General features: G+C 43.1%; 1 protein-coding gene across 1 annotated transcript in view; it reads left to right on the top strand.

The window, feature by feature from the left end:
- TGFBRAP1 (transforming growth factor beta receptor associated protein 1) overlaps positions 1-23,609 on the top strand; it is a 61,369-nt gene that overhangs the window by 15,975 nt on the left and 21,785 nt on the right. The window contains exons 3-7 of the mRNA XM_029604849.1: positions 92-246; positions 2,620-2,702; positions 16,238-16,579; positions 20,921-20,978; positions 21,516-21,659. Coding sequence (XP_029460709.1) covers positions 92-246; positions 2,620-2,702; positions 16,238-16,579; positions 20,921-20,978; positions 21,516-21,659 — 782 coding nt within the window. The remainder of the gene's footprint in view (positions 1-91; positions 247-2,619; positions 2,703-16,237; positions 16,580-20,920; positions 20,979-21,515; positions 21,660-23,609) is intronic.

The following is a 23,609-nucleotide window of genomic DNA, read 5'->3' as shown; positions in this document are numbered from 1 at the left end:
ACGAAAGATTTGCTTGCAGAAATATTTAGCAAAGCTGTCTGGTGGTATCCATTTTCCATTCTTTTGTAAATGTTCTCTCTCTTTTGCGCAGGACGAGTAGTTGTGGCGACCAGCAACGGGGTCTACATCCTGACTCCGTTACCTTTGGAAAAGCAGATTCAGGACCTTCTAAGCAGCCACAGGGTGGAAGAAGCTTTGGTCTTGGCAAAGGGTGTGCGAAGGAACATGCCAAAGGAGAAATTTCAGGTCTGTCGTACAGTTATGTATCTACCCAAGGTATTGCAAAAAGCCAGCCATGTAGGTACAGCAGTTCTGCGGCCATTTCTGGCCTTGATTATGCTACAAGGAGAGATGAAGGGGTATCTCTTTATTTTAGCTGAAGTGTTTTGACAGCAATATATGGAGAAAGGCAAGTGCATGATTAGCCTGTAGTCTGCTGAATGTCACACGAGAAGGTCCAAAAGCAAAAGGGATGCAATATAGTAATATAGCTAGTCTGCTGATCTCTGCCTCATGCTTGGTGTGGTTTTTGTTTTGGTTTTTTTTGTAATAATCCACTGGTAATTGAAGTCTGGTTAATACCTTACTGCCATTTATTTCCAGATCTCAGTGGTTCAACAAACCTGTTCTTGGGAACCCTAGCGGGTTAGGTTTTCTGGATATCCACAGTGCAGGCAGTGCTTGCAAATCTTCCTCATCTATAGTCATTGTGGATATCCTCAAACTTGACTGGCTGGGGTGGTCTCTAAGAGTCAGATTTGGGAACCACTGCTTTGGATGGTCATTGCATCCATTGTGTTGGGATTTAGTATACAAGCAAGGTAAGAGTTGTATGCCGTTCTTCATTAAGACAGTGAAGGAATGCTGAAAGTCTAGAGGATTGGAGGAATCCTATCAAAATTGCCAACATCCCAGAGTAGGGCTGATGTTTCTTTTTTAAAGCTGCCCTTCGCAGGGTTTTCATCATATTCAATGGGGTTAGCATCGCCTTCTCATCAGATAAGGAAATTGGCAGTACCCACAGAGAGAGAATGGATTTAACCATTCATTTGATGCTCACAATAGGGAGAAGAATCCCATATAAACCTCTGCTTAAGCCTTGTCTTTTGTAGATTTGTAAAAATATTAGTTTAGAGAAGTGACTGTACTACATAGAAATGTGATGGCAGAAAAAGACCATACAACCTTTTCTAGTCTGCCAGACCATAACTGCTCAACACTGCAATACCTACCACGCTCACAGGGATCCCCTGCGCTTGGCTACATAAGGCGCATGCCCTATTAAAAATAATTTCGCTGAATTTTACTCTTTGAAAACTAAAGCCCACGGGAGAAGTGCATAATTAATTTTTTAAAGAATTTTGTATTTTGATAGAAGAATTTAACAGTTAATTCTGGAGTAGCTTGTGTTTTATTGGATGCATTTGGCATCCTAGCACCAGATGTATCCTTTTGTGTGTTTGCGTGATTTACAAAGTGTACTGTACCATTAAGAAAATGTGAGCTAAAAAGGTGACGAGATACCGTTTAACCCAATTTAATGTAAGAACCTAATCCAGGGCGCCCGGGATTTTCCTGTCCCCAATGTCCTGCCGTGGGATGCTCCCAGAGCAGCTCTTCTCTTTGGTTGGACACCGAGCGGCTCTCGGAGAGCTCGACCTGCACAGGTCCAGAACTCTCGCCCCCCCCCCAGTCTCATTCTCGGGGGACTTCAGACCGGTGTGGGAGTTTGAGCAGCCGTTCGTATCAAAGTCTCAAGCGCCGTGCGGTGCCCAACCAAATAGAAGAGTTTGTTCTGGGCGTGCACTGCAGCAGCCAAGGCAAGCGAGAGATGTGGTTGACATTGAGCCGGCCGGAAGAGGTGGGGGCGGTCACTGGGGATGAAGGTTAACTGTTTACTTTGGGGTGGGTTATGAACGATTGACTAGCTAGTAGAGGCAGAAGGAAGACGGCTGGTTGGCGTGGGCTGAGAGGAGACGGGGGGAGTTGAGACTTCTTGGGACAAGGGGGGCGGGGGAGGGAGAGGGGGGGAGAAGAAAACTGCTGGGGGACCACTGCATTAAAGTCTCAGTTTACTAAGCTTTTTTTCCCCCAAGAGAGACAGAAAGGGAAAATAGCTTTCCTATATCAGGTTGTAAAGGAGATGAGGCAAACCTCAGAGGGTTTGTTTTTATTCATTGAAAAGATGTAATTACTCACCATAGCCCTTGGCAAGGTACAGTCTATAAACAATATTTAAAAAAAACAAGAAGTCATAAATAATACAGAATCCAACAATGAACAGCAAAACCAAACAAAAATGTTGATGTGGAGGCCCATTATAGGAGGAGAGGACGTTCCTCAACCCGTCTTCCTTCATCTCCCCCTGCCAAATTCTGCCTGCTCCTAGATCCAAGGACATTTTCTCAAGGCCTGACCTAATTTTCATGAATTATTTTAGAATTAGGCTTTCAAGAGCTCTGCCCAAACTAACCGATGTGAGCAGTCAGATATGGAAGATGCCCCCAAACCTACAGCTTTGTGAATTTTAATGCAGCTTCCCTCTCTTGGCGGGTGCTTAACAAGGGTAAATCTTTGGAAGGATGTAGCATCTGTGCCTCTTTCTTTCTTCTCTTGCAGGTAATGTACAGAAGAATCCTGCAACAGGCAGGATTTATACAGTTTGCACAGCTTCGGTTTCAAGAAGCTAAAGAGCTCTTCAGGTAATTAGCCTGGAAGATTCCTTCAGTCATATCTGTATGGACAGATGGGTTTAATAGCTTTTTTGTGCAAAACCCGTTTGCTTGTCTGTTTAAAATAATAGGAATATTAAGGGATTGCTTTAGTCTGTTTAGGCATTCCATTAAAACAAAAAAAGAGGGGATTTTCTTTAGTGTATTTGAGAGCCAGTGTAAGTTAGTATTTTTTGTAAGTATTAGAACTGTGAGTTTATAAAGGTCACCTGCTTGATCCGAAAAGGTGAGAATTCTGGCTCCCGGGCAATTAGTCACTAATTCTAGGCCCTCCCACCCACCCCAGGCTTTTTTTCTCTTAAATAGATACCCTTCCCCCTCAGTTAAAAGGAAAATATTCTAAATAGGAGTCAGTCAGTGGGTTTGACTATTGTACAATTAACCCTGATTTTAGTGATTAATTTTAGTCTTGTTGCTGGTCATTCACAAACTAACATAAGTGACGTAGTTATCATTTAAAAACTTTAGAAGGTAATTTTCAAAGGAGTTGCGCACATAAATGTAACATACTATTGTAGCAATTTTCAAAAATAAAGTGCACTTATGGCATATTTTGTAGCAATTTTCAAAAGCCCACTTGAGTAGAGCACATTTCCTGTTCATACCCGGATCAGTCCAGACTCCTGGGTTTTGCCTCCCTTCCAGCAGATGGAGACAAAGTTTCGGTGACATTGGCATATTATAACCCAGTGTGGCACCTGCAGCCCCTCAGTATTTCTCTATCTCCAGCAGATGGTAGAGGTGAATTCCCTGCAGTCTGGGAGGGGGGGGGGGAGAGAACAGTTGGAGTCCTGCAGCTCTTCCGCCACAGGGAAGTATCCTTGGTGTTTTCTTCTTGGCTTTTGCTTGAAATTAAAAAAAACAAAAAATGAAAAACCAAAAAAAACCAAAGGAGAACGACAGGGTTTTAGCAGCTGTGAATGCTGTGGGTGGAGCTTGCAGTGCTTGATAGCTGCTGGGGAGGGAGTTCTCGGGCGGCAGAGCTTATCGACTGCGTGGCGCGGTAGTGCTTGCTTTGCCATCATGGTCGGGCCTCTTTGTGCTGGTGCGGCATTTGTCGGTGGAGATGGCGCGTGGCAGTGCTTGCCGCTTGTGTGGCAATGTGTGCGGCTTTCCGGCTCCGGGCTTTGCTCCCACTGCCTCTCTGGTGGAGAGGGCGGGTTGGGGCCAGCAGAAGCTGCACTGGAGCAGCAGCCTAAACAAGACCTGGCACGGGAGTGCCTTTGAAGTCGGCCACCCCTCCCCGCCAGGCGAGGGGAAAGGCAGCCATGTTGTCAGGGGCTGAAGGCCCTTCAGGGCTGTTTCGGGACTATGAGGATTCCCCCCCCCCCCCCCCGTTGTCTCTGGTAGTGCAGGGTTCTGTTAACCGGAGGGAGTCCGATTCTGACGATGAGGGGGATTCTTCTGGGAATGGATCAGAGGATCCCACGATGTTTTCGTCTGGGTTCATCCTACTCATGTAGGCTTGAAAGGAGCTGGGAAGCAGTCAGACCAGGCTCAGGGGTTCTGTGATCTGCATCCTGGCAAAAGACCTGGAAGTTCCAAGGGTCCTCGGGATGAGGACAGGTCCAGGCAGTTCGGATGTCGACTCTGAGGATTCAGGGGATGGGGCTCCGCAGGTATCTTCCTCTCCAGATCCAGCTGTGCCTGACAATAGCCTGGATGTACCAGACCCGAACGGATGTTTGAACCGGGTGCCAATTGCTGAAGGGGATGCCCCAAATGTGGTGCGTTTTTTCTGTAAAGAAGAGTTGTGGCCCTTAATCCCTCATGTTCTTGAGGAGCTGGTGATCAAGATTCCTCAGGAGGAGTCTGATCAAGAATGAGTGGACCCAGTCATGAATGGCCTGAGGGGTCCAGTGAAAGCCTTCCATTTTCACAAATTGGTAAAAGAGCTGGTGGACAGGGAGTAGGATGCTCCAGAGATGGGCTTGAAGGTAGGCTGGGCAATGGCAAAGTTGTATCCGTTGCCTGAGGACACGTATGAGCTGTTGGCACTCCTAAGGTGGATGCGTCGGTGTGTACTGTCACTAAGAAGGCCACCATCCTTATTCATCTCAAGAAGATATTTGAGGTTTCTGCGCTTGGCATTCATACTGCTATGTGCAGCAGTTTTATGTAGAGGGCCAGCTTACCTTGGGTTCAGCAATTGTAGGCTACAAGAATGCTATCTGCGTCTGAGGCTAAGCAGGCGGACTGTCTATAGGCGGCAGCAGCTTATGTCGTGGATGCCCTATATAACCTCAGCAGAACTTCTTCAAGGATTATGATGTCTGTGGTCTAGGCCAGACGTCCCCTTTAATTGAGGAACTGGTCAGCGGATGTTTGGTTTAAGTCTTATTTAGGAGTATTACCTTTCAAGGGAAAGCTTCTGTTTGGAGAAGACTTAGAGGAGCCGTGAGACCAAAGGCATAGGCTGCCAGATAAGCCTAAAGGAAACAAAGGCTCCTATGCGGGGCGTTCTTGGTTTCGGACATATAAAAGGTTTCGTCTGAGTAGGCCCTCAGCAGGAGCTCAGAGACAAGGCACCGGGAGGCAGCAACCCTGGAACCAGCCCTTTTGAGGGGGCAGAAAACCAGGCAGAGACTGTCTTAAGAAGAACATAAGAACATGACATACTGGGTCAGACCAAGGGTCCATCAAGCCCAGCATCCTGTTTCCAACAGTGGCCAATCCAGGCCATAAGAACCTGTCAAGTTCCCAAAAACTAAGTCTATCCCATGTTATTGTTGCTAGTAATAGCAGTGTTTATTTTCTACGTCAACTTAATAGCAGGTAATGGACTTCTCCAAGAACTTATTCAATCCTTTTTTAAATCCAGCTACACTAATTGCACTAACCACATCCCCTGGCAACAAATTCCAGAGTTTAATTGTGCGTTGAGTGAAAAACAATTTCTCCGATTAGTTTTAAATGTGCCACATGCTAACTTCATGGAGTGCCCCCTAGTCCTTCTATTATCTGAAAGAGTAAATAACCGATTCACATTTACCCATTCTAGACCTCTCATGATTTTAAACACCTCTATCATATCCCCCCTCAGTCGTCTCTTCTCCAAGCTGAAAAGTCCTAACCTCTTTAGTCTTTCCTCATAGGGGAGCTGTTCCATCCCCCTTATTATTTTAGTCGCCTTTCTCTGTACCTTCTCCATTGCAACTATATTTTTTTTGAGATGCGGCGACCAGAATTGTACACAGTGTTCAAGGTGCGATCTCACCATGGAGCGATACAGAGGCATTATGGCATTTTCCGTTTTATTCACCATTCCCTTTCTAATAATTCTCAACATTCTGTTGATTTCAATGTGTTATCCACTATGACGCCTAGATCTTTCTTGGGTGGTAACACCTAACATGGAACCTATCATTGTGTAACTATAGTATGGGTTATTTTTCGCTATATGCATCACCTTGCACTTATCCACATTAAATTTCATCTGCCATTTTGATGCCCATTTTTCCAGTCTCACAAGGTATTCCTGCAATTTATCACAATCTGCTTGTGATTTAACTACTCTGAACAATTTTGCATCATCTGCAAATTTGATTAGCTCAGTTGTCGTATTTCTTTCCAGATCATTTATAAATATATTGAAAAGTAAGGGTCCCAATACAAATCCCTCCACTGCCCACTCCATTCTACTGAGAAAATTGTCTATTTAATTCTATTCTGTTTCCTGTCTTTTAGCCAGTTTGTAATCCACGAAAGGACATCGCCACCTATCCCATGACTTTTTACTTTTCCTAAAAGCCTCTCATGTGGAACTTTGTCAAACGCCTTCTGAAAATCCAAATACACTACATCTACCGGTTCATTTTTATCTGCATGTTTATTAACTCCTTCAAAAAAGTGAAGCCGATTTGTGAGACAATACTTGCCTGGGTAAAGCCATGCTTTGTTCCATTAAACCATGCCTTTCTATATGTTCTGTGACCACTAGCCTCCTTGTGTGGAGGAGTAGCCTAGTGGTTAGAGCAGTGGGCTACGAACCAGGAGACCAGGATTCGAGTCCTGCTGTTGCTCCTTATGACCTTGGGCAAGTCACTTTACCCTCCATTGTAAATCCTCTGGGGATAGGAAAATGTGAATGTAATATACTTTGAAGCGCTGAAAAAAGTGCAAAAAGCGGAATATAAATCTAAATAAATAAATAAAAATAAAATAAATAGAACACTTTCCACTATTTTTCCAGGCATTGAAGTCAGGCTAACTGGTTTGTAGTTTCCCGGATTGCCCCTGGAGCCCTTTTTAAATATTGGAGTTACATTAGCCACCCTCCAGTCCTCCGGTTACAAATTTTTACTAATAGGTCTGAAATTTCATTTTTTAGTTCCTTCAGAACCCTGGGGTGTATACCATCCAGTCCAGGTGATTTACTATTCTTCAGTTTGTCAGTCAGACCTACCACATCTTCTAGGTTCACCGTGATTTGGTTCAGTCCATCTGAATAATTACCCATGAAAACCTTCTCTGGTATGGGTATTTCCCCAACATCCTCTTCAGTAAATACAGAAGCAAAGAAATCGTTTAATCTTTCCGCGATGGCCTTATCTTCTCTGTGCCCCTTTAACCCCTTGATCATCAACGGTCCAACTGACTCTTTTACAAGCTTTCTGTTTCGGATATATTTAAAAATTTTTTACTGTGAGATTTTGCCTCTATAGCCAACTTCTTTTCAAGGTGGCAAGATGCATGGAATATCTTTGGCTGCTCACCCGGATGTGGTTCGCTTCCTTCAAGGGGAAAGACATCTGCGTCCTCCCTTGTGGAAAGTATGTCCCTCGTGGAATCTCAATCTAGTCCTTAGAGGGATGTGTGTGGCACTTTTTGAGCCTTTAAAAAGGGCAACGGTAAAGGATCCCACTTTGAAGGCCCGAAGAACTTTGGAACTACAAGCGTTGTCATGGAGAGAGCCTTTTCTGAAGATCTCAAATTTCAGGATCTCTTTGCAGACAGTGCCCTCCTTTCTCCCGAAGGTTGTGTCAGCATTCCATCTGAATAGGGTGGTGGAACTTCTGGCTTTCCCGGATTTGGAAGCATCAACTCCACACACTAGAGAACTATGATGTTTGGATGTGAAGCGGGCTTTATTGCACTATCTCAAGGTCACCAGTAACTTCAGGATGTCTGACCGTCTTTGTGCTATGGAGTAGCCTTAATAAAGGGCAGAAGGCTTCAAAGTCTACAATAGCAAGATGGTTGAAGGAGGCAATAAGCTTGGCATCCTATCTCTGTGGGATTGGGGGATCACTCTGTTCGGTCACAGGCGACTTCTTGAGCTGAGTACAAGCAAGAAATTTGTCGGGCGGCTACTTGGAAGTCATTGCTCATTTTCACCAGACCTTATTTTTTGGATGTCTAGGCTCCTGAGGCCAGGGGTTTCGATGAGAGTGCTCTTTGAGCGGGACTCTTGCAATCCCATTCTAATTAGGAAAACTTGGGTACATCTCAGGAGTCTGGACTAATCTGTGTATGAACAGGAAAGGAAAATTGGTTCTTACCTGCTAATTTTCATTCCTGGAATATCACGGATCAGTCCAGAGTTCCGCCCTGTGTGGGGGAGAGTCCGCTTGTACTTCTGTCATGGATCTATTGTATATAGGCCGTAGAGCTGCTTAGGATTTCAAGTTTGTTCTCCTGGTTTGGCGTTAGAAATAAAACATTTTTTTTTCCAAGGTGGGGTTTTCGCCTTTTCCTCCTGCCTATTGTGGGATGTTTGCTATTTCATTAGGATTATTATGGAGCAAATCTTGGCTTGGGTACAGGTCAATACTGAGGGACTGCAGGTGGCACACCGGGTTACATACCAGTGTCGGTGAAACTTTCTCTGTTTCCATCTGCTGGAAGGGAGGCAAAACCAAGGAGTCTGGACTGGTCTGTGGTATTCCATGAACGAAAATTAGCAGGTAAGAACCAATTTTCCTTTACTTGAACAAAACCCAGTTTGACGCTTATAAATGCTTTTTAAAAGACACCAAATAATTTGAAATTCCTTAAATTGAGAGACATACCTACTCTATAATCAGCTTTTAAAACTTTAGCAACTTAATAAAACTAAGATGCAGACAGAAGTCCAGCAGCGACTTGAGTGCTATCCTGTGTTGTGCACAGAGTGCCACATGTATGACTATTTACCTGTTGGTGAGATGTTATATGTGTGCACCTGGTGCAAATAACTTCTGACTCTCAGAGCAATAGTCTGATCTCTGGAGGCAAGAGTGACAAACCTGGAATAGTTGAGGCAGACAGAGAGGTATATAGAGGAGACTTACAGTAACATAGTAGAATGATCCCAACTTCAGTTAGGAGGAGCAAGGGCATGCCGTAGGAGACCATTACCGTTGTGTGGCAGGAAGTGATCCTGTAGCTAGGACCTGCTCTCTAGCTGATGCCTTATCCTCTTGTATTAAGGATGTCTCTCCAGAGCCATGTGCCCAGGAGGGAAGGATTAGCATGGCCATTATAGTAGGTGATTAGATCATTAGAAATGTAGGTGACTGGGTTGTTGGTGGGTATGAGAATTGCTTGGTAACTTGCCTGCCTAGTGCGAAAGTAGCGAATCTCGCACACCACCTAGATAGGATTTTAGAGAGGAGCCAACAGTCATTGTACATGTGGGTATCTATAACATAGGGAGTTTCTGGGGGATAAATTTAAGCTTTTAGGTAGAAAACGTAAATCCAGTACCTTCAGTGTTGCATTCTCAGAAATGCTTCCCGTTCCACACACAGGACCCCAGAAGCAGGCAGAGCTCCAGAGTCTCAATATGTGGATGAGACTATGGTGCAAGCAAGAGTGTTTTAGATTTGTTAGGAATTAGGGAACATTCTGGGACAAGAAGAGCCTGTTCTGACGGGATGGGCTCCACCTTAACCAGAGTGAGGCTGCTGGCACTAACTTTTAAAAAGGAGATAGTTTAAAAGCTGCTCTATCTATGAATATAACAGGGAAGATAGGGCACCCTGATAGAGAGGTTGCAATAAATGCTAACGTAACCTGGGGCCTTTAAGTAAAGAGCAGAAAGATTCCAAATTACCAATGTCAACTGATAAGCAAATTATTAATACAAACAAAAAACATACTTTGAAATGTCTGTATGCAAATGCTAGAAGTCTGAAAAATAAGATGGGAGAATTTGAATCTATAGCGCTGAATGAAGTAGATCTGCAAGAGTGTGGACACGCCAGAAGGAGTAGAGAGAATGAGACATGATTTAAGAAAGCTTGAACAGTGATCGAAGATATGACAGCTGGGATTCAATACCAAGAAGTGCAGAGTAATGCGTCTGGGGTGCGCTAATCTTAAGAGTTGTATTTTATATGAAGGGTGACAGGCTGTTGTGCACAGAACAAGAGAGAGATCTTGGGTGATAGTGTCTAGCGATTGGAAGACGGCGAATCGATGTGACAAGGCGATAACCAGAAGAATGCTGGATTGCAAAGAAAGAGGATAACCAGTAAGAAAAAGGAAGTTATAATGCTCTTGTATAGGTCCTTGGTGAGATGTCATCTGGAGTATTGTGTTCAGTTCTGGAGACCATATCTCAAAAGGGTCAGAGACAGGATGGAGGCGGTCCAGAGAACGGTGACCAAAATGGTGGGGGCGTCTCCATCAAATGACTTATGTGGAGAGGTTAAAGGACCTAAATATGTACATTGTGGAGGAGAAGAGGTACAGGGGAGATATGATACAGACCTTCAGATACTTGAAAGGTTTTAAAGATGCTCAATCGACAAACTTTTTTCATTGGAAAGAAATCAATAGAACTAGGGGTCACAAAATGAAATTCCAGGGAGGGCAACTCAGAACCAACGTCAGGAAATATTTCTTCACAGAGAGGGTGCTGGATGCCTGGAATACCCTTCCGGAGGAGGGGGGTGAAGACTAAATCAGTGAAAGATTTCAAAGGGGCATGGGATAAACACTGTGGATACCTTAAGACTAGAGGATGGAAATGAAGAAAAGAGTGCATGGGGGTAACTTGCTGATGCGGCTGTTACCATTCTTAACTAATAAGTCTCATTCTTTTGATGCAACTCCCGACATTGCTCTCTCCTTCAACAGCAAGAGGTAACCAACAAGGGCCCTGACTTTAACAATCTGGGAAACTGATAAGTATGGGGGGTGACCTGTATGGTGCGGCATAAGCTTGCTGGGCAGACTGGATGGACTGTTTGGTCCTTTTCTATGTTTCTATGTAAACAGATATAATTGGTATCTCAGAAACTTGGTGGAAGATGGCTAAATAATGGATTGCTATGATTCCAGGATACAAATTATATCAATGATTGGATGGTTCAAATTGGGGAGATGTGGCGCTATATGTTGAAGAGGGCATAGAGTCAAACAGGATAAATTCTGCAAGAACCAAAATATAGCATGGAATCTTTATGTATTGAAGTTCCATATGAGAAGGGGACTGAAATAGCAGTGGGGGGTGTACAACTGTTCACCTGAGCAGAATGAACAGACAGACGATGGGAAGCTAACAAAATTAGCAACAACAATAATGGGCGATTTCAATTATCCTGGCATTGACTGAGTAAATGTCACATCAAGACATGCCAAGGAAGCAAAGTTTCTAGATGAAATAAATGACTCCTCTATGGAGTAGCTGGTACAGGACCCAACATGAGGAGCTATTTTAGATCTAATCCTTAGTGGAACACTTGATTTGTTGCAAGATATAATAATGTAGGGCCCACTTGGCAATAGCGATCCTGAGACGATCAGATTTGACTTGATAACTGGAAAGAGGACATTAAGGAAATCTACGATAACATTTAATTTTGAAAATGGAAATTATGGGAAAATGAGAAATATTTAGGAAGAAACTGAAAGAAGCAATTGCAAAGGGTAAGACTTTACATCCGGCATGGACACAGTTCAAGAATACCATCTTGGAAGCCCAGAAGAGATGTATTCCACCCATTAAAAATGGTGGTAGGAAGGCCGAACAGCTGCCGGGTATGGTTTAAAGGTGAGGTGAGAGAGGCTATTATAGCAAAAACTTGTTTCAAAAAATGGAAACTGGATCCAAATGGAGAAACAGGAAACAGCATAAGCACTGGCAACTTAGATGCAAAATATTGATGATAAAAGCTAAGACAAAATTTGAAAAGAAGCTTGCTGAAGAAGACAAAATTTATAATAAAAACTTCAGGTTCGTCCGAAACAAAAAGTCTGCGAGGGGGTCAGTTGGACCATTAAATAATAGAGGGGTAAAAGGTGCACTAACGGAGGTCAAGGCCATAGCAGAGAGCTTAAATGATTTCTTTGCTTCAGCTTTTACTAAGAAGGATGTAAGGCAGATATTCCCATGCCAGAAGTGATATTTAAAGATGATGATTCAGAGGAAATGAAACAAATCTGTGAACCTAGAAGATGTAATAGGACAAATTTGACAAACTCAAGAGTAGTAAATCATCTGGACCGGATGGTATACATCCCAGAATACTGAAAGAACTGAAACATTAAATTGTAGACCTATTATTAATCTGTAATTTATCATTAAATAAGCTATGGTAACTGAAGATTGAAGGGTGACCAATGTAACACCAGCTTTTTAAAAAGGGTTCCAGAAGTGATCCAGGAAACGACAGACCAGTGAGCCTGATTTTAGTGCTGGGACAAATGATCAAAACTATTATAAAGAACAACATTGCTGAACATATAAATAGCCATAGTTTAATGGAACAAGCCCAACATGGGTTTAGCTAAGGGAAGTCTTGCCTCACTAATCTGTTACATTTTTTCAAGGCGTGAATAAGGGTGAGCCAGTTGATATCATGTATCTGGACTTCCTGAAAACATTTGACAAAGTTCCTCAGAAGAGACTCTTGAGAAAATTTAAAAAGTCATGGGATAGGAGGCAATGCTCTAGTGATTAGTAGAGTGTCCCAAGGATCAGTACTGGGACTGCTGCTATTTAACATATTTATAAATATCATAGAGATTGGAGTAAGGAGTGAGCTGGTCAAATTTGCTGCTACAAAATTATTCAAAGTAGTTAAAAATGTTAAATGTATTTATAATATTTATAATGTTATTTAAATGTTAATTGTTATTTGTTATAATGTAAGCCGCCCACGTGGCGACAGTTTTTTACTTCACTGTACACCGGTGTGATATGTATTTTATACAGGAACGTCGGTTTATAAAAACTAAAAATAAATAAAATAAATAAATCACAAGAAGACTGTGACAAATTGCAAGAGGACTTTGCTAGACTGGGAGATTGGGCATCCGAATGGCAGATGGCGTTTAATATGGACAAGTGCAAAGTGATGCATATAGGGAAGAGGAATCCAAATAATAGCTACATGATGCAAGGTTCCACATTGGAAGTCACCATCCAGGAAAAAGATCAAGGCATCATCATGGATAATACGTTTCAATCCGCTGCCCAATGTGTGTGGTGGCGGGCCAAGAAAACATCATTAGGAAAGGAATGGAGAATAAAACAGAGAATATCATAGCACCACTGTATTGCTCCATGGTGCAACTGCACCTTGGATACTATATGCAGTTCTGGTCACTGCATTTCAAAAAAGATATAGCGGAATTAGAAAAGGTACAGAGAAGGGCAACCAAAATGATAAAGGAGATGGAACGATTCCCCTATGAGGAAAGGCTGAAGAGCTAAGGATCCTTCGGCTTGGAGAAGAGACGGCTGAGGGGAGATGTGCTAGAGATCTATAAAATAATAAGTGGATTGGAACGTTAAATGTGAATGTTTATGCTTTCAAAAAATACAAAGACTAGGGGACATGCAATGAAGTTACTAGGTGATACGTTTAAGACAAATAGGAGAAAATACTTTTTTTTTTTTCTCAATACATAATTAAATTCTGGAATTCGCTGCCCGGGATGTGGTAAAGATGTGACTATAGCTGAGTTTAAAAATGCTTTAGACACCATATGCACCACGCTGTCTATCAACTTCTCCTCGGGCACAGTGATTCTCATGCACCTTGTACTGTTTGATTTACCTAGTGATTGGTCGGGGGGTGGGTTATGGGAGGGAGGGAGGGGTTATGTGTTGTTGCTGGAAAATATGGAGCCAGTTGTTGTTCTTTTTGACTTGTTGTTCCTTGAGGATTGCTTATTGCCATTTTGTTCCTTACAAGTCATACATGTTACATTTTGTACTGCTTTTATTCTTCTGATTGCTGGTTCCTAATAAAAACCGTTTACATACAAAAAAAAATGCTTTAGACATGTTCCTAGAAGAAAAGTCCATAAACCATTAAGGTAGACGAGCAAATCCACTGCTTGTCCCTGGGATAAGCAGAATGGAATCTTTTGAACATAGGAATCCAGTCAGGTACTTGATCCTGGATTGGCCACTGTTGGAAACAGGATACTGGGCTTGATGGAACTTTTTGGTCTGGCTCAGCGTGGCAAAACCTGTGTCCTAATGCTGTTTCTTGATGTGCTTCAGGTGGAAATATCTAGCATTCCCTTAAGAAAAGGGCCTTCGGCCGTTTTGAGTTGATACATTGCATGAACAGTTACCGGTTAGCTGTGTCATCCTAACATAGTAGTTGCATGGATGCTGTAGGATTTTATGGCATTAGGCTTGGGTCAGGATTCCATTGTCTGACTGACCTATATGGCTGCACTAATCCTAAAAATATGCTGGCAGAATTTGATTTAAAAAAAGATGTAAATTAGGAACATTCGTTTTCCAGACTGTTTTTCTGTGCGGCTTTTGTTGCCATTTTCGCAGTATGATTTAATGCAGCAGGAGTTTTATGTTCAACTCTGGTTGGTGTGGCCACCTTATTTTGCCCTGCTGCTTTAGACTTCCATCTCAACTGAAAATAGCTCTTATTGTGCTTTCGGCATCATGAGCCTTCAGTTCAGGCTATTTGTGGATTTTTTTTGTTTGTTTTTTTAACTACTAATACTGCTGCTGTTATTTATTGTAGGACAATACCTACAGTACCTGGATATAATCTTCTTTGAAGTGGCTGACCAGTCACAAAGGGTGGAATATAAAATTAAAATTAAATACACATAAGGTGTCATCCCTGCTCTTGAGTTTCACTCTAGTCAGGGCACCTAGGTAAATCAAGTTTTAAGGTTTTCCCCATTTAGACATTTTAGTGACAGTCCTGCAGCTGAGGGATGTGGTGTGCTCTTAGCCAAGCCAGTAGGTGACACTGAAGCTGTCGCATTATAACTAAGCATGGAGCCCCTCCTACTCTGCATTTGTGACTGCTGCCTCTGCGGAGTCCCACCAGAGAGCACAAAGCAGGGTCAGGACTTCAACCCCAGGTACGACAGTGCCGCTGGGCAGTTAGGCTGGCCCGCGATTGGCTGCTCTCGGATATGGTGTGTGCGGCTTCCTTTCTTGCGTAAAATACGCTTGTGTATGTTTTTAGAATAGGTGGGTTAAATATGTGCGTTCAATCCGCTGCATGTATTTGCACGTCGACGTACATGCATGCATATGTGGGGTAAACATACGCGTGTTTTGTAACATGCGTGTATGTGATAAACGCATATTATAAAATACCGTGGTAAAATTAAGCATGGCCACAGAATCGCGTATATGCTGCCATGCGCAGTTTGAAAGTTGTCCTGCCTGTGTTTTCTGGTATCTTGGATAGTCCCACAAATTGCCACCTGGGCACTGATATGCCTTTCTTGGAGGTAGATGCCATCAACAGGATTAAAGTGAAGAAACCACCGTGGTGGGGTATATCTGCATGTAAGGAGCATTGGCACAAAAACAATTCAAACACTATTGTGTCCCAGGAAACAGAGAAATGCGTGGTTTCTCTTCTCCTAGGCTTTTTCTTTCGACCATCAGCTTTCTCTTCCTTTCCACCTGCAACTGCTTGTTATCTACCTCCCGTCTGCATGTCCTCCCTGTACGTGTGCAGGAGCACAGCTTCACCCACTCCTTTGTGCTCTCTCGCCTCCCTTCCCTGTTTGCTTTCTGTCCAGCTCTGAGCTTCTCCCTTTCCCTTTTGTCCCTGCACAGCCTCCCTTCCCTCTCCAGCCGCTGCGCTTTGTGGCGCCACACTGGTGCTACAGCATGAGCAGGCAGGCGCGGGTGGTGGGAGGGCATGCGTGACTCGAGCGCGCGCTGACCAGTGAGACATTTCTGCTTGCCCATGTGCAAGCCGGTGCCTGAAAATTCTGCATATTGCTCTGAGAGTGAACTTTGGTGCAGTGTATCTTTGGCTTCTCAGAACCATCTTTGGAAGGAAGAAAGGGTTTCTGTGAGGGATACCGTGGTGGGTCTTCAGTTTTGATGGGTTTCGTTGTCCACAAAATGTGCTCCTGGTTGCATGTGAAAATGGATAAATGCCTCGACTACAAAATGTAGTCGATAGACTTGATTTCCATATCTCCTGCTAAAAAAGAACATGGTAGCTCTTGAAGTGGCCTGGTAATATCCCCACACCTGCTCACTGTTTTTGCTTTGATGTGTGCCTATGTATACGTTCTCTCTTTTTTTTGCTTCATTTAGTTTGACACTGTAATTGCAGAAGCGGCCGACTGGACGTCCGGGAGCTGATCTCCCTCTACCCCTTCCTCTTGCCCACGTCGGCCACGTTCACCCGAGCGCACCCCCCTCTCCACGAGTACGCGGATTTGAACCACCTGACCCAGGGGGACCTGGAAAAGATGAGCCAGTGCAAACGCTTTCTCATGAGTTACCTGAATGAAATCCGCAGCACGGAGGTGGCAAACGGCTGGAGGGAGGACATCGACACCGCCCTGCTGAAGCTGTACGCGGAGGCAGGCCACGAAAGCCTCCTGGATCTCCTGGCCTCCGAGAATGCCTGCATCGTGGCAGACAGCGCCGCGTGGCTGGAGAAACACAAAAAGTAAGCTGCGTGCCTAATGGCCTCCCGAAAACCAGGCGGAGAAGCCTCTGAAAGGGCTGGCCAACCTGTGGTTTCTGTTCAATCGGGGTTTTCAGCCCTAGAGTCTCCGAGATGTTATCAGCCTGAGTTACACATACCCAAAAAGTCCATACCCCCTTCTGTAGTGAATGTTAAGATCATTTGAAGGTTAAGTTGCTGATTTTGCACTTGAGATATCTGTGCACACAAAAAAAAAAATCTTTTGAGTGGAAAACCCTTTCAAACACTTGTCCAGCTGAGATTATTTAAACCGTTGTAGACTGAAACATGGCATTATATAAACATTTTTGGAAGCCATTGTGATGAGCAGGAATCTCGTCACAACGTTTGATTATAAACTGCTGCTTTTAAAGTCGCTGCACTACATCGTCTGGGAGTGTGGCGTCTTGCCAACCGATGCCTTTGGTGTTTCAATGGTATTCATAATTCACAGTACATAATGTTAACATGTTGAGGTTCTCTCTTATTCTCAGTTCTTGTTCTGTCAACTCCATTAGTCTGCACCATGGGGGTCTGTCTAGCTGTGCAGTGCCAGACCTACAGCTTCTCCCTGCTGTAGTTTCGTGCTGAAATCTGAGCCCTCCAATGAGGGTTACAGCCTCAGTTTTTGAGACCTTCCCCCAGCTCAGGATGGCCAATTTAAAAAAAAAAAAAAAAAAAAAAAAGCCAAAAAGTGGCAGGTAAAAGAAGCTTTAAAATACTTTTTTTAAAAAACCATATAGACCCTGGTGAGAGACAAAACAGATTTATAAAGATTGGTGGACTGTTGAGAGTGGTGTGGGAAATGACAGAACAGGAACTGAAGGTAAGAGAAATGTCCATGTCAGTTGCATTTCCGGGGTCGGATTGGTATTTATTTATTTGATTGATATTCTGCCTTTTAGGCACTTCAAAGCAGATTACATTCAGGTACTCTGTGTAAGATTTTGTTTCCCATGGGCAGGACTGGCGAGCCAGGGTGGGAGGATAACGCAGGCAGTGGCCTTTTCAAAATGGGGCACCCGTGCCCTGATTTGGCCCTGCGCATTCTCTGAGGGCAAGCAGGGACGGCAGTCCTCGCACATGGGTGACATCGGATGGACCAGGGCCAAAAACCTTTAATTTCAAAGATTCTACAGCAGGGGGTTCCCAACCTTATGGGGAGCGTGGACCCCTTTTCAACCTCCATGCTTCCCTTTCATTTTTACCTGCGGTTATATGTCATGTACAGAAAAGTTATTAATGTAATAACAGAAATAATTCAATGTACACCATTTTATTTATTATTTATTTAAAAGTCTATCTCTGTTCCGCAGCCTCCATAAGTCAGTTCGGCACGGATTACAATAAAACAATCACAAAAATCAATACAACATAAAAATACAGATACAAAAATTAAAAACTAAAACGTACATATATAGGTTGTTTAAGATACTTCTATAAAATCATGCTACTTCATCCAAAAGCTTCCTCAAAGAGCAATGTCTTTCATTCCTTTCTAAACACCTTAAAATCATGCTGCTGTCTAAGCTTAGCTAGCAGTTTATGCCACTCATTTGGGGCTATTGAGGAGAAAACCTGCCCTCCTGTCTGGACCCTTTTAAACTTTTTAACAGGAGGAATAGCTAATAATTGGGCACACTTGGATCTCAGAGCTCGAGCTGGAGTATACACAGAATTATTCAATACACAGAATTATTCAGGAGCTTAAAAATGATGGTTACCAATCTGAACCTACTCCTCCATTTAATTGGGAGCCAGTGCAGATCCTTAAGGACTGGGATTGTGTGTTCCCTTCTGGAAGTCCCCGTTATGACTCGGGCAGTCGCATTTTGTACTAACTACATTGCATGCAGCAGTTTGTCTGGGAGCCCTACATAATAATCCTGATGGCTAAGGACCAACGGTTGTACAATCTTCCTAAAAAATATTGGCGGGAACAAGATTTTTAAAGGCCATACTAACTTGAGTTTATAAAACGCAGTTTTTGTAACATGACAAATTTGTTGTTTCATTGGTAAATGGGAGTCTAGAAAAACTCCTAAATTCCTTACCTCTGATTGTATTGGAACTAAATGCATGGTAGATAACCTTATATCCTCCTGATGTTTAGGCCCAGAAAACTTAACCTACCCACAGAATCTTTGTTTTGTTCATATTAAAAAAAAAATATAAACGATTTATCAGCCATACTTGCAATTGTTTAATAACTTCCTGCAATCTAGTTTCAGGTATTTCCCCACTAGAACTGCAAGGTAGGAGAAATTGAATGTAGTCGGCATATATAAAATATTTGACATCTAGTGACTGAAAAATAGCTCCTTTAGGAGCCAAGTAGAGATTATAAAGCACTGAAGACGATGCCGAACCCGGCCGCACACCCCACTTAATTTTATGCCATACAGAATGTCTTGATCCAATCTGGACTCTTTATATGACCCAAACCAATTGAAAACAGCGCCTCCCACACCAGTAGAGGACAATAGTACTCAACAGAATATCGTGATGAAGAGGGTCCAAATGCTGCAGACAAATCCAACTGGACAAATATGCCCGAACGGCCTTGGTCCAAGCAGTACAATAAGGTATCCATCACGGGTAGTAATAAATACTCTGAATGATTCTTACGGAAACCAAACTGATGTACATCCAGCACCTGTCTGTCACATAGGTAGTCCTCTTACTGGTCCAGCACAATTTTTGCTATGCTCGTTAAATAGCGCTAACTGATATAAACGGAATACATATAATTGCAAAGCACAGCAGTAAATGTGCAAGAATGTACTTATATTCAATAACTTAACGTAGTGAAACTGCAGGCAGCCAGACAGCTGGATCTGGAGCAAGTGGGAGAATGGCCTGGAGGAGGGAGAGGAGAGAGACTGACCAGGATGGACAGGTGGGGAGAGAGAGACTGGCAAGAAAGGGATTGATGGAGATTGGTAGAAGGAGACAGTCTGGTGGAGGGCGAAGAGGATGGTAGAAATGTACTGAGAGAGAGACAAAAGTGGTGGGGATAGACTGGTGGAAGGAGATAGAGCAAGCGAGACTGGTGGGGATGGAGTGGTAGAGAGAGAGAGAGAGACTGGTGGGGATGGATTATGGAGGAGGGAGAGAGAAGGAAACTTGCAGGATGGACTGGCGTTTTGCACCATCGACCCAAAGTGCTGGGCATGGATTGGCCACTGCTGGAAACAGGATGCTGGGCTTGATGGACCCTTGGTCTGACCCAGTATGGCTTTTTCTTATGTTCTTAGTATTTTAAATGTTCCTGTGAGAGGACATGTCCTGCATGAGAAATGGTCCCCTCTTATTGTGGATTGCATGTGATGTATGTCTTGGTTACGTTACTAGCTAAATTGGAGCTTTGTAGCTGATGGGTTGCATAGCAATGTTATAAGCCCCTTGGTGGCTCACATTAGATTGGGAGTGAGGTGCAAATGAGAGCCGCATGAACCCAGAAATGGTGTCAGTAGTAGGAGCAGAAGCCCAGTTGGTGTTCGCACCGCGATCCTACTGTTTCTAGGGTGGGGGAGGGGGGTTAGAACGAGTGAGAGCAATACATGGAGGTGAGACACGGGACCTGGGTGGCAAACCTGACGATAGTGGCGGGATCAGAGCAGGAGTTCCTGCTGCAGTCAGCTGTTTTCAGGTGATAGAATTAAGTAGCTTATGATCTGGAGGTTCCCCATCCCTCTTGTAGAGGTTACTTACACCTGTGATCTAGAGTAATGAAGTCAACCATGGTGATGGACCATTTCAGAACCATCTTAATGTGCTACTTTTATACAGTGATGCTCCCGTTCTATATTTTTTATAAAAATATCTGAAGATACGTTTTCTAATTTCAGATACAGATGGTGATGCAATGAAATATTTTCAACTTTCTTTCCATCAAAATTCTGCTATAGCAACCAAAACAAAATATAGATTTTCATTCTGATAAACTGATGAGGGTGAAGGGGAAGAGAGCAGTTGTAAGGGGTATTTTTTTTTGTTTTGTTTTGTTTTTTTTGGCGTTGTCTATTAATTGTGGTGTTGGTCTGATAATGACTTTATCATCTGGGTTCTGGGTTTTTGTAATGAGCTTTTTGTTGTTGGTCAGAAGCTGATGACCAGTTCTTTTACACACTGGTGAATACAAAGTTACACGACAAACAGCAAGCACCCAATAAATAAATTGTAAAAACTGTCACCTTTGTTAAAATCCCCAAACTCAAAAGTGACGTACCCTTCACGTAACATTAACTATGACGGCATGCACGTAGGCGCCATTCAGCAGGCATGAATAATTGCTTTCTGCTCTGTTTTTCTGTGGTTTAGGTATTTTGCACTTGGGCTCTTGTATCACTACCATGGACAGGATGCGGCTGCGTTACAGGTGAGTTTAGCTTTCTATTACTATTCAGACTTCTACAACTTTTCACATTTAGTGCTACTCTCAACGTATGGAGCACTGTACAAAAAGTCAGATGATTAAATAGAAGGAACCCAAAATATAAATATAAATGATAATGGTCAGCAGAAGTGTCTTATAATAGTGAAAGGTGCATCGGCCTGCTTGAAAGTTCCCTCCAAAATGAAACCTTCCAGTCCCACCCTCTGTCTTTCTCCTCCTTCCCTCCCCATGAGGCAATCCCATTGTGCGAGGCGCAGTTTTATTTTCCATCTAGAGGGCTGCAGTATGGTGACTGTGAATGTTCCTTTTGTTTTGGTGCTGTCACCTTTCCTGCAACCTTGCTCTCCTTTAATATGGTCGCACGATATGGCTTCAGAGTTTTGTAGCGTATGAAAAAAATCCCAAATCATTCATCCAAGGTAGTCTCAACATATCACCCACCGCAGTGTATTGAAAAAAGAATGGTTTGGTTTGAGCTTCTGTCTGTTCATAAGTTTAAATCCTTTTTTTTTTCCCCAGTTATGGGCACAAATAGTAAATGGAGATCTTCAAGATACAACCCGTCCCGACCTCTTTGAATATATAGTGGATTTCTTGACTTTCTGCACAGATCAGGAGCTGGTATGGAAGTACGCTGACTGGGTTTTACAGAAAAATGAGCAGGTTTGTGCTGGAAGGAATAGCTTAAAAAATCTGAAAATTGTTTTTTTTTGGTTTTTTTTTCAAATCTTTAAAGAATTTTAAAGGGTGCATATCAAGAACAACTTGAACCAGAAATGAACTTGTACATAAGAATAAGGAATTGAGCAAAAAATGCATTAGTTAAATATAAAAAAGAAAAGTAAGCCTCCGTGTATGTTCTTAGCCCTCCCCAAACTGAGGAGCTCAAATACAGAAAATGGAGCTATTTATTTATTTATTTATTTATTAACTTTTATTTACCGACATTCGTGCAGCACATCATGCCGGTTTACAAAGAACTCAGGTGGGTGATACAATAAAACAATAAAACAAAAACAATGTACAAAGAATAAAACAAAAGTAAAACCATAACGATGTAACCTTGGAACAAAATACTATTCCTTACAATAAGGACACATTAACCGATCATGATCAAAAAATAAATTAAGCCGTAGGGGAATGTTGTTTCTTCTAGGGTATCCATGGGTGGTGCAGGGGGAAGCGGGGGAAACATAGGAAGGGGTGGGGGAAATTCGGACAGAGGGGGCTGGGGAGAGATTAGATTTGGTTTGTGTCGGGATAGGCCTGTCGGAAAAGCCATGTTTTGACTCCTTTCTTGAAAGTTTGCAGGGATGTCTCTTGGCGTAGGAGGGTGGGGAGGGAGTTCCAGAGGGTGGGGGCAGCGACTGAGAAGGCTCTCTCTCTGGTGTGAGTAGAATGTGCTGCCTTTAGGGACGGGGTGTGTAGGGTACCTGCATGGGTTGTTCTTGTGGGTCGGTCGGATGAACGGTAACGAGGCATTTTGTCGAGCCAGGTATGATTATGTTTGTGTAGAGAATTGTGAAGGATGGTGAGGGTTTTGTATTGTGAGCGGAAGGAAATGGGTAACCAATGTAGGTCTTTTCAGCCAAAGGAAATAATGAAAAGGAAAAAAAACAACCCAATGCAAAACATCTGCTCAATCGTAATAACTATGTGAATAACAAAGTCAACTGGAACCTACGGTGACCCCCATACACCTCAGGGAATGTTCCAGAATTAAGGGAAAGCCTAAGCTGAGATCATAGAATAGGAATCTGTCAGTAACCAACTTCCTAACACATTTACAGGGGGACTTGTAGAAAAAAACTGATTGCCAAGGGAGAATCCATCTGGAGCACTGAAAGCAAGGTTTCTTCTCTCCTGTGTCACTTTCCATATCAGTATCTGTTTCCTCTCCCAGCACCCTTATTGTATACTGCTCCCTTGGATTTCTACACCCCAGCTGTGTGACCTTCACTTCGCCTTTTGGGAGTTTGCAGTCTCTAGCTTCTGATTTAAAACCGTGGTGGTGGTGGTGGAAAAGTGAATATTATGTTTATACGTTGACAGCATTTTCAGTAAATTATAGGAAATAATTTTCAGTTTTGTTATAATTGAGTAATCTATTGCTTGCTCTCCAAAATAATTGTTTAAATTTTGTTGAAAGTATTTCAATTACACATATAGAATAATAAGGAGCTAGGTGGAGAGAGAGACAAGGAAGTTTATGCCCTGGTGAATAGATTGAAAATGAGTAACTTATTCCTAATGTGGAATTAGGGCATAATTTGCCTGTTCCCATGACCCATTGGTTATCAGCCCTGGACTGAAGGAAGAGGTAGGGGCAGCTGCACATGGAAAAATGCTTCTTGGCTGAACTCCGGTGGGCCCGCTCGTGCTCTAGCACTGTTGCATTACTGTGCTCCTGCTTCTAGTATGAGCAGGGAAGGGAAGAGGGAGGAAAGAAAGCAAACAAGTGGTGTGGAGGGAAAAGGGTGGAGGAGCCTAGGTACTGTGCCAAGGTGGGGAGGAAAAGCCAGGGCTCGCACAGAGGGGAAGGAGAAGGAAAAATACAAGCAGCGTTCAGGACTGTATAAGAGAATGTGAAGAGAAGGGTTGGAGATGTTGGTA

The sequence above is a fragment of the Rhinatrema bivittatum genome, chromosome 5, assembly GCF_901001135.1.
Source record: "Rhinatrema bivittatum chromosome 5, aRhiBiv1.1, whole genome shotgun sequence".
NCBI lineage: Eukaryota > Metazoa > Chordata > Amphibia > Gymnophiona > Rhinatrematidae > Rhinatrema > Rhinatrema bivittatum.
The sequence above is the reverse complement of the archived record's forward strand: the minus strand, read 5'-3'. Positions and strand labels throughout refer to the sequence as shown.